Source organism: Vulpes vulpes, chromosome 1, assembly GCF_048418805.1.
Source record: "Vulpes vulpes isolate BD-2025 chromosome 1, VulVul3, whole genome shotgun sequence".
NCBI classification, from domain to species: domain Eukaryota; kingdom Metazoa; phylum Chordata; class Mammalia; order Carnivora; family Canidae; genus Vulpes; species Vulpes vulpes.
Window position 1 is genome coordinate 67,418,917 of NC_132780.1, and position 14,121 is coordinate 67,433,037.

At 53.1% G+C, this 14,121-nt stretch overlaps 1 protein-coding gene across 1 annotated transcript; it reads left to right on the forward strand.

Moving 5' to 3' along the window:
• Positions 1-1,837: 1,837 nt before the first annotated feature.
• PRR18 (proline rich 18) lies at positions 1,838-5,226 on the forward strand. Its single transcript, XM_072748040.1, has one exon. The coding sequence runs from the start codon at positions 1,838-1,840 to the stop codon at positions 2,909-2,911; it is 1,074 nt and encodes a 357-aa protein (XP_072604141.1). The 3' UTR covers positions 2,912-5,226.
• The last annotated feature ends 8,895 nt before the right edge of the window (positions 5,227-14,121 follow it).

Genomic DNA, 14,121 nt, shown 5'->3' on the forward strand with positions numbered 1-14,121 from the left:
TCTGGTCAGGTGTGTGCATCTCTTGGATGACTCTCACTTTGTCCATGAGTGTGGTGGTGGGCGTGGCCAAACACCCCCCTACCCAGGACTTTCTTTCTCTCCTTCTATGGGGTGCTCAGGGATGGGCTGGAATTCTGTTCCTGGGAATGAGTGTCCCCTCCATCCCACTGGAGCTGTGTGACGCTGGGGCTGCTTTCCTGCTCAGCCCCCATTTCCTTGCAGAGCAGACACAGTGGTAGGAGCCAGGAGAGTGCCTGGCGCCCTGCACCCAGTGTGTGCTAGCCAGCCCATCCCCGCCTCCCACTGACCTTATGCAGCACCCTAGGAGCTCAGGGGGAGGGAACCCCATCGCTGACACTACTGAATGGCTGGGGTCTGTACATACTCAAGTCTCAAGGCATCCCCCTGGGGTCAGTTTCCTGCAGTAGTTTACCTCTAGGGCTGGGTGACAGGTGTAGTGTGTGCTGGCTTCCCCTCCTGGCCCTCCTCAGCAGGAAACTGCCCACCTGCTGCCACCGCTGCCACACCCACCTGAAGGTCAGTAACTTAAAAATGCACATGTGCTTTCAGTACCCACGGCAGAGATTCTATGAGCTGAGCTGTCTCAGACATCTTTGCACCTGAGCTGTGGGCAGTGACAGGCCACTTTGCGGCCCTCAAGGGAAGGGAAGAGTGAGAGAGTGACCGCTGGGACACTTGAAGTGTTTTTGCACATTTTATGGAGAATGTGTATGTAGATGTGGGGTGGGTTTGGGTGCTGGTGGAGATTATGGGACCTAATCCTGCCTCTGCCCCCAGCTGTGGTGAGACATGCTTCTGGCCACCTATCAAGTTCTGATCTCCCCTGGTACCCTGAGCCAGCAACCACCTCCACTGGAATATGTGGGAGCAGGAGGGGAGCGTGGCCTGTGCCCTCCTCACACTGGGAGGTGCCGCAGCTGGTGTGGGGGGGGGGGTGCTGTTGGCACAGGGTGCATTGGAGTTCACCCACCTGTGGATGGATGCTTTAGCTAACTGGGGACCATAACCAGTACAACCTGGTCATGTTTGGGTTAGGCCTGAAAAGCATGTTATGTATGGAAAACTATTTCTTGGGGATCTAAACAATTTGATAATTCTCAAGTAATGCAGGAGCTTCCTTTATGAAACTTAAACAAACAAACAAAAAAAGATTTTATTTATTCATTCATGAGACATAGAGGCAGAAACACTGGCAGAGGGAGAAGCAGGTTCCCTGCTGGGAGCCTGATGCCCAACTTGGTCCCAGGACCCCGGGATCACTACCTGAGCCAAAGGCTGAGCCACCAGGCACCAGAAACTGGCTTGATGCACTGCTGTGTAACCCTTCAGTCACTCACCTGCATAGCACAGGAATGTTTCTGCGTCTCAGAAGTTGACAGTGAAGATGCCTCATTCTTTCTGAACCCCTCGTTAGAGCAGTAAATGCACTGCTTTGCTCTCAGTGATCACCCATGAAAAGAACTCAATGTGTCCTATTTCCTGTCCTTATCATGATATAATTGAAACTGGACAATTTTTTTTATTTTTTTTATTTATTTATGATAGTCACACAGAGAGAGAGAGAGAGAGGGGGGCAGAGACACAGGCAGAGGGAGAAGCAGGCTCCATGCACCTGGAGCCCGACGTGGGACTCGATCCCAGGTCTCCAGGATCGCGCCCTGGGCCAAAGGCAGGCGCCAAACCGCTGCGCCACCCAGGGATCCCCGACAATTTTTTTTTTTTAACCTATTCATAAAACTAGGTCTTTGATTTCAGATGACTGCCTCTCCGCGGTGGCGTTAGCACGACAAACAGCGGATTTCCAGGGGCCCCTGAAATGCCCCAGCGCTGTCCCCTGACACCGGGCGGGTCCGCGGCCCCGGCTTCCCGCCGTCCTGAGGGCACCGGGCGGGTGTCAAGGACTTTCCCTCCCACGGGCGAGGACCCGCCTCGGGCTCAGGACACCCCCGGGCCTCTCCCCGCCCCCCTGGATGAAAACGGCCCAGAGGCGGGAGGCGGGAGGCGGGAGGCGGGCAGAGTCCGCGGCCGCCCCGCCCCGCGCGGTCGGGCCCCGGGTGTGGTCGCAGCAACAGCCGCCGGACACCCGCTGGGACACCCGCCGGGACGCCGGCGGCCGCGCGCTCCTCCTCCCGCGGGCGCGTCCCGCTCCGCCGGGGCGGGCTGCTGGCTGGGGCGGGGCGGGGCGGGGCGGGGCGGGGGCGCGGATCCGGGCCCGGGGCGGGGCGGGGGGCGCCCACTGACCGCCGCGCGAGTCCCTCCGGCGCGCCCTGAGCCTCCGGGCGGCCCCATGCCTCCCCCGCCCGCGCCCCCGCCCGCGCCCGCCGCCCGGAGGAGGCCCCCCGAGCGGCCCGAGGCGCCGCGGTCCTGCTCCTGGCCCTCCAGCAGCCTGGGGCGGCCGCCCGCCCGCCGCGCGCCCCCCGGCCCCGCGGGAGCCCCCGCGCCCGCCGCCCCGCGCGGCCCGCTGAGCGCGACCCCCGAGGCCGTCCTGCTGCTCCAGAGGCGCCACCTGCAGAAGCCGCTGCTGGCGCCGCCCGCCCGCCCGCGGCCCCCGCCCTCGCCCTCGCCCTCGGCCGCGGCCCCCGCCCCCGCCCCCGCCAGGCGCCAGCCCGGGCCCCGGCCCCGCGCGCCCCCCGGCCCCCACCCCGGCCCCGGCCCCGGCCCCCGCCCCCGCCGCCCGCAGGCCCCGCCGCCGCGCGCCGCGCTGCCCGTGTCCCTGCTCAACGAGCGGCACAGGTACGACGACGTGGAGTACGAGGACGCCGAGGCGCCGCCGCGGGACGACGGCCTGGTGCGCAGGTGCACCGAGTGGCTGCGCGGCGTGGAGGCGGCTGCCCGGGCGCGCGACCGCGCGGGGCCCCTGGACGCGCTGCCGCACCTGAGCACGCTGTGAGCCCGCAGGGGGCCCGCAGGCCGCTGTGCCCCCGGGGCGGGGGGGTGCGGGTCAGGACCAGCGCCCCTGCTGCCGCCGCCCCCGGGGGCACCGCGCACCCCGCCTCCCGCCCCACCTCCCGCGCTCCGGGAGCCTGCAGGGCCCGCGTGCGACCCAGGCTGCTGGGACCCCTGCGCCCGCCCGCGGACAGCACCCCCTCTCCCTCCACCCCGCCCCCCCCGGAGGTTCTGGGAGCTCCCAGGCACCCTCTGGCTCGGCCGTGGTCCGTGTCACGGTGGGAGGGCGCTGGGCACCGGGTGCCCTGCTCTGAGCAGCAGGTGGCCGCCGCCAGGAGGGCCGCCCCCGGGGTGGCTTGTCTGCTGCAGAACCGGACCCGGCGCTGCATTTATGAGTTTGTTTCTCCGAAATGGAACACCCGTCGGGAGACTGGAAAGCTTGGAGATTCCAGTGAACCTGACTCCCCAACTCCAAATGGGAAGCGTAGGACCTCCAGCTGTTGTCACTCCGTCCACCTGGTGAGCGAGACTGCAATGGCAGGGGGCTCTGTCCCCACGGAGGACTGGTCCGGGCCTCTGCCCCGTGCAAGCCTGCGCACACCTGCCCACGCAGCCACAGGCAGGCTCACTCGGGGACACTTCCACTCTGGCGCACACTCCACTGATCGCGCGCACTCACACACTGGCACACTCCCGCAGCCTCACACTCGGTGCTGTCACACACGCGCACACACACATGGACACACGTGTGTCTCCGTGGAGCACGGCTGCAGGAATCGCTTTTAGAGGCTGGGCCAAGAGGGGAGCAGGAGCAAGGGGTCAGCTTCTGCTAAAATTCATTGTTTTTATTTGAAGCGCTGCTCACAGAGTAACTTCTGTGCTCCAGAAAGAATGGCTAACCACAGGGACTTGGGGAAAATGCAAAAAGCTGTCTGCAGATGTAGAACAAAATGTTCCCGGCCAGAGGAGCAAGGGAGGAGGTGGGAATTGCTGGGCGGGTGTGGGGTAGCTGTGTATGTTTTCAGCATTTTTAATCACTGTGTAAAAATCAGCAACATGGTGGCTTCTCTCAGTTGTGTATAGTGATTTTAAAAAGCAAAATTTCTACTCATTATTTGAATAGAGGGTAAAAACTCCTCGGCCTTCTAGGAGCCAGCCATACCTTTCCTGCTAAACTCCAGGCTGATCTCTTGATATTTCCTGCATGCATCTGATTATATTTAACTCTAGGGTTGAGAAGGAAAAAACAAAAAGTCATCATCAGATAAGGAGGTCATAGAAGAGTAATGTATTCCCTCAACTTTGACTTACTTTGTAAAAGTAAGTAGCTGAATGTTCATCTTTTTGGACTTTCCTGTGGTAGGTCTTAATTACATTTTACTTTGAAGCCTTACATTTTTAAAAAACCGATTTTATATTTTCCTTGTGCTCTTTGCTCTAGTTCCTCTCACTCTGTCTGTCTGTCTGTCTCTCTCTCTGTCTCAGCACAAATCTAGACAAACGTGGAGCATTTAATTCAGCAGGAGCTAGGTCAGCCACCAGATGAGTTGCCAAAACAAAACCCCTGCCCACTGAATAGCTTGTGTTTTCTTGACTCCTGTTGGAATGCAAAGAAGAGCTCAGGTGTCCTTTATGTTAGAGGGATGTATTGATAGCAGGCGGCCCAGCCGCAGGTGCAATCTTGCGAGGTGACAGAGGTGACAGGTGACGTGGAGGCAAGTCTGCGTGGATGCTCGGCGGGAGGCAGAGCAGAGCGCTGGTTCTGGACGGGCCTGGCTCCGAGCGGACCGTGAGCTCAGCGGGGCAGGGCGGTATCGCGCTCCATGCGCTCAGAGCAGCCACCAGCGGCCACCGAGAGGCACCGAGCCTCTGCTCCTTCCAGTAACATTGTAAAGACCGTCCTAAAGTAATCGACTTTTCCAGACCTCTTTCCATGCCTGCCCGTGTGTGTGTGTGTGTGTGTGTGTGTGTGTGTGTGTCCCTGGTCCCGTTGCTGTCACAGTGCGTGGGTCTGTGTGTCCTTGTCACTTCTTGGTCTCCTTCTCACCGTCCCCATCTGTCTTAACTGGGTTCCCTGGGACACTGAGCTCTTTTTTCTCCGATGGCATTTGTTGAACGGAGTTTTTGGTGCCTTGTTCCTCACTGTCAAAGCAGATGAGTGGACTGTTCATGTTGCTCGGGTGGATGACCCTCAATAAAAACAAAAAGGTTCTACACACGACACACGAGGTCTCTTCGTGTTGTTGCTGACATTTTGAGAGTTTTCTCTGAGTCACTGCGCTGCAGTTTCTTCAAGTTGAAATAAAAGAGAAAAATTCAGTGCCTCTTGTTTTCTTTTGGAGGGAGATTTTTAAAACTGCTCAGGAAAGATTCCTGAGGTTTTTGGAGTTGGAGTGAGGTGGTCCCCTGTGTGGCTGCCCCACGCAAGGGCCTGGATCCAGGGCTTGGCGGAGGTTCATTGGCTATAGTTCCTACCAGCAATGACCGGGATTTTAAGAATTCTAATGATGGTCAAATATTACTGTAATAAAGCTGCTTGGCAGTGATTCCTAACCTTGCTTTGGGTCACAAGCCCCGTGCAAGCTCTATTCCAAATAGGTTCCCAAGACATACCACATGACAACAAAAATCTGCGTGTACATAAGGAGGCCCACGGGCCCCAGACTGAGAACCCCTATGCACGCCTGCTGGGCCACTTCTTATTTGCTGGAAGTAATTTCAGACTGGTAGGTCACACGAACCAGAAGTTGAAGTGTCAGTTTGAATAACAGCGAGGACAATTTGATTTCTAAAAAGGGTGATATCACCTAATAAATGTGGTTTGTCTTTAGAATATTTGGGGACACAGAGAAAAAAGTACTAAAAGTTATCTATCCATGGAAGTAAGACAGTTGGGAACGTGTTCTCTGTAGAAGTTGTAGTATTATTAGCAAATTCCCCATCACCACTCTGCCCGGAGGCTAAGCCTTCTGTGTTGTGGGGGAGACCGAGCATATATGACCTAAGTCCATATACGTAGGGAATACCCTAGCTCTTAAGATAGATTTTTACATTGATCTTTATTTCTGGAAAAAGGAGATGGCAAAAATCAAAACCTTTAGTTTTGTGGTTCCCCTAGAAAGGGGTTGGATAATCTGTGGGATCTGCTTATATTTAACTTACTCTGAAACTATATGTTCGTACCTGTATTTTTTAGCTTGGAAATTTCAGCCAAGGTTAGTCCTGAATGATGTCTCTGCAGAATAAGCAAGAAGAGCAATTGCCAGTAATGCAATCACATGCCTTTGTAACCTATGGGGAGATTGGGTTGCCCCAGTTCAGATCATTGTCGCCTTGTCTGGTTAAGACCGCTGCTCCCAGATGAATGGATAAAGAAGATGTGGCCTATGTATACAATGGAATATTACTCAGCCATTAGAAACGACAAATACCCACCATTTGCTTCAACGTGGATGGAACTGGAGGGTATTATGCTGAGTGAAGTAAGTCAATCGGAGAAGGACAAACATTATATGGTCTCATTCATTTGGGGAATATAAAAAATAGTGAAAGGGAATAAAGGGGAAAGGAGAGAAAATGAGTGGGAAATATCAGAAAGGGAGACAGAACATGAGAGACTCCTAGCTCTGGGAAACGAACTAGGAGTGGTGGAAGGGGAGGTGGACAGGGGGTGGGGGTGACTGGGTGACAGGCACTGAGGGGGGCACTTGATGGGATGAGCACTGGGTGTTATTCTATATGTTGGCAAATTGAACACCAATAAAAAATAAATTTATATTAAAAAAAAGACTGCTGCTCCCATGGCCCGGGATGTAGCCTCATTCCCAAATTAGACTGAGTACCTGTCCAGTATGGTCCAGGAGAGGGTTCCTCACCGTGGCTACAGGTCGAAGACAGAATTTTCATACTGACGCTGTCCCGTGTCAGCCGTGTCTCATTAAACTGCTTCATGTCCTCTTCCATATAATGAGGATAAGATGATATAGCAGATCCTGGGAAGGATTATGATGAGGTGCGTGTCAAGCATTTGGGACAGCACCTGCATGTCGCCCGCTCAAAGTCAGCTGTAATTATTGCTACCTCAAAACAAAAACAAAAACAAAAACAAAAACAAAACAAAAAAAAACCCAAAAAACAACCCTCCCTACTCATTATAAAACATTATTCTCTGGCACCTATCTGTGCAAAATCAAGACCCACCTTGCTGCAAAATTCTGAGTTTTTTGTCCCCCCTCACAGTTTCATGCATACCTGTGGTGAGGTCTACAATTTTATTTCCCCGAGGAGTTTAAACATAAAAGTGTCTATTGTGCTTTCCCTTCTTATTTCAAAATTATTATTTATGCCCTGAATGTAAAATGTCCCTCTGAGCTGACAGCAAAGACAAAATTAAAAATAAGTTCAACATCCTATAACGAGAACACTAACCCATTATAAGAGACAAATTTCTTCTTGGAGAAAATTATTTTTGTGTTATGTATAGATTTGTATACAATACAATGGACAGTATCCTTGAGTGCAGTTTTTGGATGATGCACAGATGTCCCTCGTATCAATATTTGTTCTTGATAAACGCCAGTGGGAAAATATCCAGTTGCATCCTCTCCCTCATTGGATCCTCCAGTCTTGTGGATGTGGGTTATATACGAACCTGCAAAAAACGGTAGAGAATTTTTAGAAAGTAGTTTTAGATCACAGGCTGAAAACTCTAGAAAATCATATATGAATTCCTGGACTTTTTGGTCTCAAAGCCTCCTTTATACTCTTACAAGTTACTGAGAGAGGCCAAGATAACTTTTATGTGGATTATGTATTCCAACAGTTCCTGCATTAGAAATAAAAACCAAGATCCTAAAAGGGCCTGGGGACGCTAAAAATTTTAGGGCCGCACTGTGAGAACCACTGATTTTTACTATTTGTGTCAGTTGCTAGTGCCTGTTGTCTTTGTCATGGGGGCTACGTCTGACATAGTGGGGGAACATTTCAAGATACAGATGATCCAGCCCCCAAACCTAGAGTCCCTAATTCAGGGGATCTGAGAAAGGCCGGCAGGAGCTGCTGCGCACCTGGGTTTGGAAACCAGTGTTCTAAAGCCAGAAATACAGGGAAGTCCTCGTGGGTCTTACAATTGGGTTTTGTCATAGAAGACCCCGAATGTCGATAGCAGATTCTCCTTTTCTAGGGGCCAAACCGCTTCCCCGGCTGCATGGTAGTCATGGCATGGAGAGTGTAACATGGTCACCAAAATAATGAAAGTTCTCACAGGTCAGGTGGCCACTGGGCTCAGGGTGTTCATGGGGGCCATGGTGCTGGACGTCCCACTTGCTCCCACCTCCTATCCCAGAGTCCCTGCCGTCCCCCGATGACTGATGCTCCAGACCTTCCCTGATCCCACCTCTGTCATCATAATCACAAATGCTTCCCAGAGACATGCTTACAAAACGTATCGCATTCCACAGCTGTACCCCGTGATGTTACCAGAGGCGTAGGGGTGTCCTGCGAGGACTGCAGACCTCTCGACTTAGGTATGAAAACCATCTCCAGGTGGTGTACGTTGCTCACTATTTCCTGATTTTACGTACCGACTCCAATAAATATTTATAGGATATTTTACGCTGAGCGGGATAGTATTACAGTAGGTCCAGAGTAATTCATTCATCCATTCAGCGCATCTCTACCCTGTTTCTACCCGACAAGGGGTACCTGGGATGCAAAACTAGGTAGGTGCCGTTCCCTGTAGAACTGAATGAATGAATGAATCCACCTGTTGAAAGGTGTCATTTAGGAGACTGCCTGCCAGGAGCAATCACTGGTCGGACCACACTTACCACTGAGCTGCTTTTCAGGACCGCAGTGGGTCTGTGTCAGCCAGCTCAGGTTGCCATAGACAGACAAGGGGCTCAGACAACAGATATTTGTGTTCTCACAGATCCGGAGGCTCTAAGTCCAAAATCAATGTACTAGCAAATTCGGCATCTGGTGACAGCTCCCTTCAGAGCTGGTGCTCAGCCGCGTCCTCAGTGTGTGCCCACATGGCCTGTCCTCTGTGCACAGGCAGGGAGGGCTCTGGGGTCCCTTCCTTTCTTACAAGGACACCAGTCCTACTGCATCAGGACCCACCCTGATCACTTCTCTACAGGCTTCAGCTCCAAATACAGTCATGCTGGGGGTTAGGGCTTCAACATGTGAATATTGGGGTGACATCATTCAGTCCATAACATGGTCTATGATTTCCGGTGCTTTTGAAGATCCATTTATATGTGACAGCAGGATAGGATTATCAGCTCCCTCCTACCAAGGTGCGTACACACGCACACACACACACAGCTTTGGGAAGCATGAAGATGTGAGAAAAGAAATTTTTACTGAAATCTGAAAAAAAATAACTCATTCCACTTTTGTATTTCTATATGCAAGGACGTGGAAGTGGAGAGATTTGCCCAGCTGGGCTATAACCTAACATTTTAAAGATTTTCTTTGCCCTCCACCCCTCTTTTTTTCCTTGTTTGTGTTTGTTTCAGGGTTAACTCTTGCCCCAAAGTCCCTGGTGAGGTCTTCAGCCATGGGAGCCTGCTGGTGGGAGGGGTGCGCAGGGAGAGGCTTGGGTTGCACATGGACATGCGCCCAGACACGTGCGCGCACACACGCCGCTACAGAAGCAATTATGTGAAGCAGTTGCACTTGCAATGATGGGACTCAATTCTAAGACACATTTCAGATCACATCCAACAGTGTGTCTAGGAGTGCTGAGCACCTACGAGTGGTCACCTTGAGAAATCCTGCATGGTTTCCCTTGGATGGTGCCGGATGTTTAACAGGAAACCTTGTCCGTTCCCCACATGCTCCCCCCGTGCTATTGGTGAAGCACCTAGGTTTCATTTCTTTGTGTTTACGTCATAGATGACAAGTGTCAAAATTCAAAACTCTGGAGCCATGAAAGAATTAAAATTCCCATGTGTTGAAGGATGAAAGGGTAAGAGTTTGTAGAAGAAATGAGTGAAGACTGATACTCATATTATGAATTGATTTGTCTGTGACATATTAGGAAATCCGAGAAGCCTGTCATTACACCTACAAGCAACAGTGAGTAGAACAGGAACGAGGACACACGGACAGCTCAGCTCTGTGGGTAGGTGATAGGTAGACGCACGGATGATAGATAAATGGTGGAGAGAGTGCTGAATGTCTGTCTCCCCAGAATTCCCGTGTGGAAACTTAAACCCCAATGCAATGGTATTAGGACCTGTAGGGAATTGATTAGGTCATGGGATGGGGTCTTTCTAGAAGAGGTTTGTGCCCCTTTAGAGACCCCAGAGAGCCCCCATACCTCTTCCCCTATGCGGGGACACAAGGGAAGACTGTGTCTACAAGTCAGGAAGCGAGTTCTCATCAGACACCAACTCTGCCAGCATCTGGATTGGGGACTTCCAGCCTCCAGAACTGTGAGGAATAGGTGTCTGCCTCATAAGCCCCACTGCTGGTGCCCTTAATGTCCCACAGTGTCCCCTAATGTCCCATGGTGTCCCCCATGTCCCATGGTGTCCCCCATGTCCTATGGTGTCCCCCAATGTCTCACAGTGCTCCCAATGTCCCATGGTGTCTGGGACATCCCATGGTGTTCCCTCAATGTCCCACAGTGTCCCCTAATGTCCCATGGTGTCCCCAATATCCCATGGTGTCCCCCAATGTCCCACAGCATCTGAGGTGTTCCATAGTGTCCCCCAATGTCTCATGGCATCCCCAATGTCCCACAGTGCCCCCAATTCCCCACAGTATCCAGTGCCATCCACAATAGCCCATCATGTCCCGCCGTAGCCCATCATGTCCCCCATGGCCCACAGGTTTGCCCCTTTCCCCTGCCCGGCTGTGGCCTGGGTCTGAGTGGCCCGGGGATCTATGCTATGGATCAGCCCTGTTTTGCCTTTTCAGCGCATCAGTGAGGGGACTCATCTTCATTTCTGAGGCCTTACATTCACCCCCGGTTTGAATGACACTCCTTGGTCAATTTTGTAAATAAAGGGGGAGACTCTGTGTGATGTGTCCCCAACCACTCAGGTACAAGTGACGCCAGCACTCACAGGCAACTCCTGGTGGTTAGTGCCCGCGGTCCTGGGTTTGCAGGGGACATGCGGCCTCCCCACTCTCCTGTCCTATGTGCCATTCATGTGCAGGGGCAACAGGTCTGTAGACTTAGGCGGGGCAGCGTCTGGTCTTGCACTGGTAGCTTTGCAGCGCTGGGAGCAGAGGGCCAGCACCCTTCAGGCTGAGATGATCATGTGGGAAGTTCAGAAGCCACGTGTGTTTTATTAGTTTGTCACACGCGGAGGGGTGTGAACGGGCTCATGTGGTCCCTGTGACAAAAGTGTGAAAAACTCATCCCAGGCCGTCGCCGAGAAGACACAGAGATGAAACCGAGCACCTGGCAGATCCGAACGGAGAGACAGACGTGGGGCCCAGGCGTCCACTCCCGGTGGTGCCCCCCTCTGCCTGGGCCCAGGGCCCAGAAGGTTTTGGGAGGGCCTCTCTGGTCGGAGGCAGGGGGCGCTGCCCAAGGTCGGTTGAGGCGGCCCAAGCGGAGGCCAGCCTGGCCCACGGTGGCCGGCCACGGCGCTGGCCTGACCTCACCTGCGGGCTCTGCTTTCCATCCCCACCCGAGTGTGTCCAAGCCCGCGCAGGGACACCTGCCTGTGCGAAGGGCCTAATGACTCCTAGAAGAAATTACACCCACTCTCCCATAAACAGTGGAACATTTGCCGGAATTTTAGAAAAATGTGGTTAAGGGCACCTGGCTGGCTCAGTCGGTGAAGCATCTGCCTTCAGCTCAGGTCCTAGTCCCAGGGAGCCGGGATCGAGTCCCGCATCGGGCTCCCTGCTCAGGGGGCAGCAGGGGCAGGGGTCCTGCTTCTCCCCCTGACCCTCCCTCTTCTCGTGCTTGCTCTCTCTCAAATAAATAAAATCTTTAAAAAAAGAAAAATGTGGTCAAGATATTATAAACATGGCACAGAATGAAGGGACCCCACCCCTGAAGAATGGGAAAAGGTGATGACGTCCAGGCGAGGCTGAGCTGAGCACATCGGTGATGTTTCCCCCTGAGCAGCATTTTAGTCACACTTGCCTCCGTGTTCTAGAATTGCCAAGACACCTCGTTAGGGAGATTGGTGAGGAGCAGGGCACAGGGTCGGGGTGGGGGAGGGGGGAGGTATGGAGAGCTTTGAATTCTGTGAAGACCTTCTGACTAAGAAAGAGCCCTGGGCTTTCGGAACAGGAATAGGGCTGTTTTCGGGGAGGGGACTAGATGTGGCCTGACTCCCTGATCCCTGTACCTCCTCCCACCCCCCATCATCATCATCAGATCAGCAGGCACCTACTAGTCAGTGGCCTGGAGACTCTAACTTTGCCCTAAAGCGTAGATGTTTCTAAGCTTAGGCCTGCAAGGCAGCTGGAGAGGCCCATTTGCTCCAGAGTAAGTTGTTGGGATTATTTTTTTTTCGGGGAGAGGGGAAGGCATGGGGCGTTTGGAGGGGTGGAGGGTGGGGGGTGGTAGCAGATGGGGGAGATATGAATGGAAGGGACAGCGTTGGCTGGGGCGCGGCTGTCACACCGACACTGTTCTGTCTGTCACCCTAGGGAAGGAGAGGGCAGGGAGGGAAGCGGAGGGCCCATCCAGGTGGGTTGCCCGAGGCTCACCCTCCCAGGCCCCACTCTCCCAGGTGGCAGGACACAGCCCAGCCCCGCCTCTAACCCCCACCCTGTCCTGACAGTCTGAACAAGCTCCAGAGCTTAAAGTGGGAAACACTTTTAGAGCCTGTTTTTAGGGAAATCAAACCCAAATCAATATCATCACATCATTATTCAAATATACGCTTGATGGATTTTGGCCCCTGTTCCCGGGATGTGGAGCAGAGGCATCCCTGGCAGTGTGCTGGCGCCCACTGGGTTTCTCGAAACTTCCAGAGTCACTCTGTGCGGCCTGTCTCGGAGCCCCCACCGTGTGTGATACGCCGATGTCTTTAGCTCGGATAGAACCACTCACATCTATCTCCACGAGCACCTGCAGAGAGTGAGACTTGTTGCTTCAGCCCCTCTAGCTTCCACGACGTGACTAACCGACTCTGGTCTGACGTGTTGGTGGTGTTGGCTTGTTCAGCAAATCAAAGCCCTAGACTTCCCGGTGCTGGGTCTGGAGAACACCCTCCCAGGCACGTCCCAGGACCGGGATGCTGGTGCCTGCCGCCAGGAGGACACTTCCAGATGTCCTTCAGGAACCTCACATGGGCTGCATTCCCAAGATCCGCTCTTTGATATCACTGAACAATGAGCGAGGTGTTTTTAAGTGCTGGTGTTGACATGGCCCACGTTTGTTTACCAGTTGTGCTGGAAGCACCCGTAATTTCTGCAATCCCAGATACTCAACAGACCGAAACAGAAAATTGTGCCATGTGGAGCTGAGGCATCACATAGCAAAGTTAAAGTTTTCTTTATCAGAGTTTTTTTCATTATAAAATTCCACATGCTCAGCGTGACCCAAGATACCAGATACACAGAGAAAAAGGAGTCGCGGGCAGCCTGGGTGGCTCAGTGGGTTGGGGCTGTCTTCGGCCCAGGGCCTGATCCTGGAGACCCAGGATGGAGTCCCACATCGGGCTTCCTGCATGGAGCCTGCTTCTCCCTCTGCTTGTATCTCTGCCTCTCTCTCACTGTGTGTGTCTCTCATGAATAAATAAATAAAATATTAAAAAAAAAAAGGAGTTGCTGTCCCCAGTGCCCAAGGTGGCCCGCCTCACTACATAGCCAAGGTAGAACTGGAGTGGGTTCCTCCAACCGTTTCCCGTCAGCATTAGGTTTGCTATTATCCTTGCTGGTTGCGATGCTATGCTATGCATCTTGCAATTAAAAAAAAAAAAAAAAAAAGACAGGGCAGCCCGGGTGGCTCAGTGGTTTAGTGCCACCTTCAATCCAGGGCATGATCCTGGGGACCTGGGATCGAGTCCCACGTCGGGCTTCCTGCACGGAGCCTGCTTCTCTCTCTGCCTCTCTTTCTGTGTGTCTCTCATGAATAAATAAATAAAATCTTAAAAAAGAAAAAAAGAAAAATGAAATTATTTTTTAAAGTTTATTTAAGAAAATATTCATCTGATGTTAGACAAAAGCCTTGTGCACCTGTCCAACAAAAGAGGTTGACTTTATCAGTGTGAATAAAGGGGCCCCAGGCCT

Coding starts and splice junctions, on each gene's coding strand:
- PRR18 (XM_072748040.1), top strand. CDS start 1,838: ATGCCCCAGCGCTGTCCCCTGACACCGGGCGGGTCCGCGGCCCCGGCT.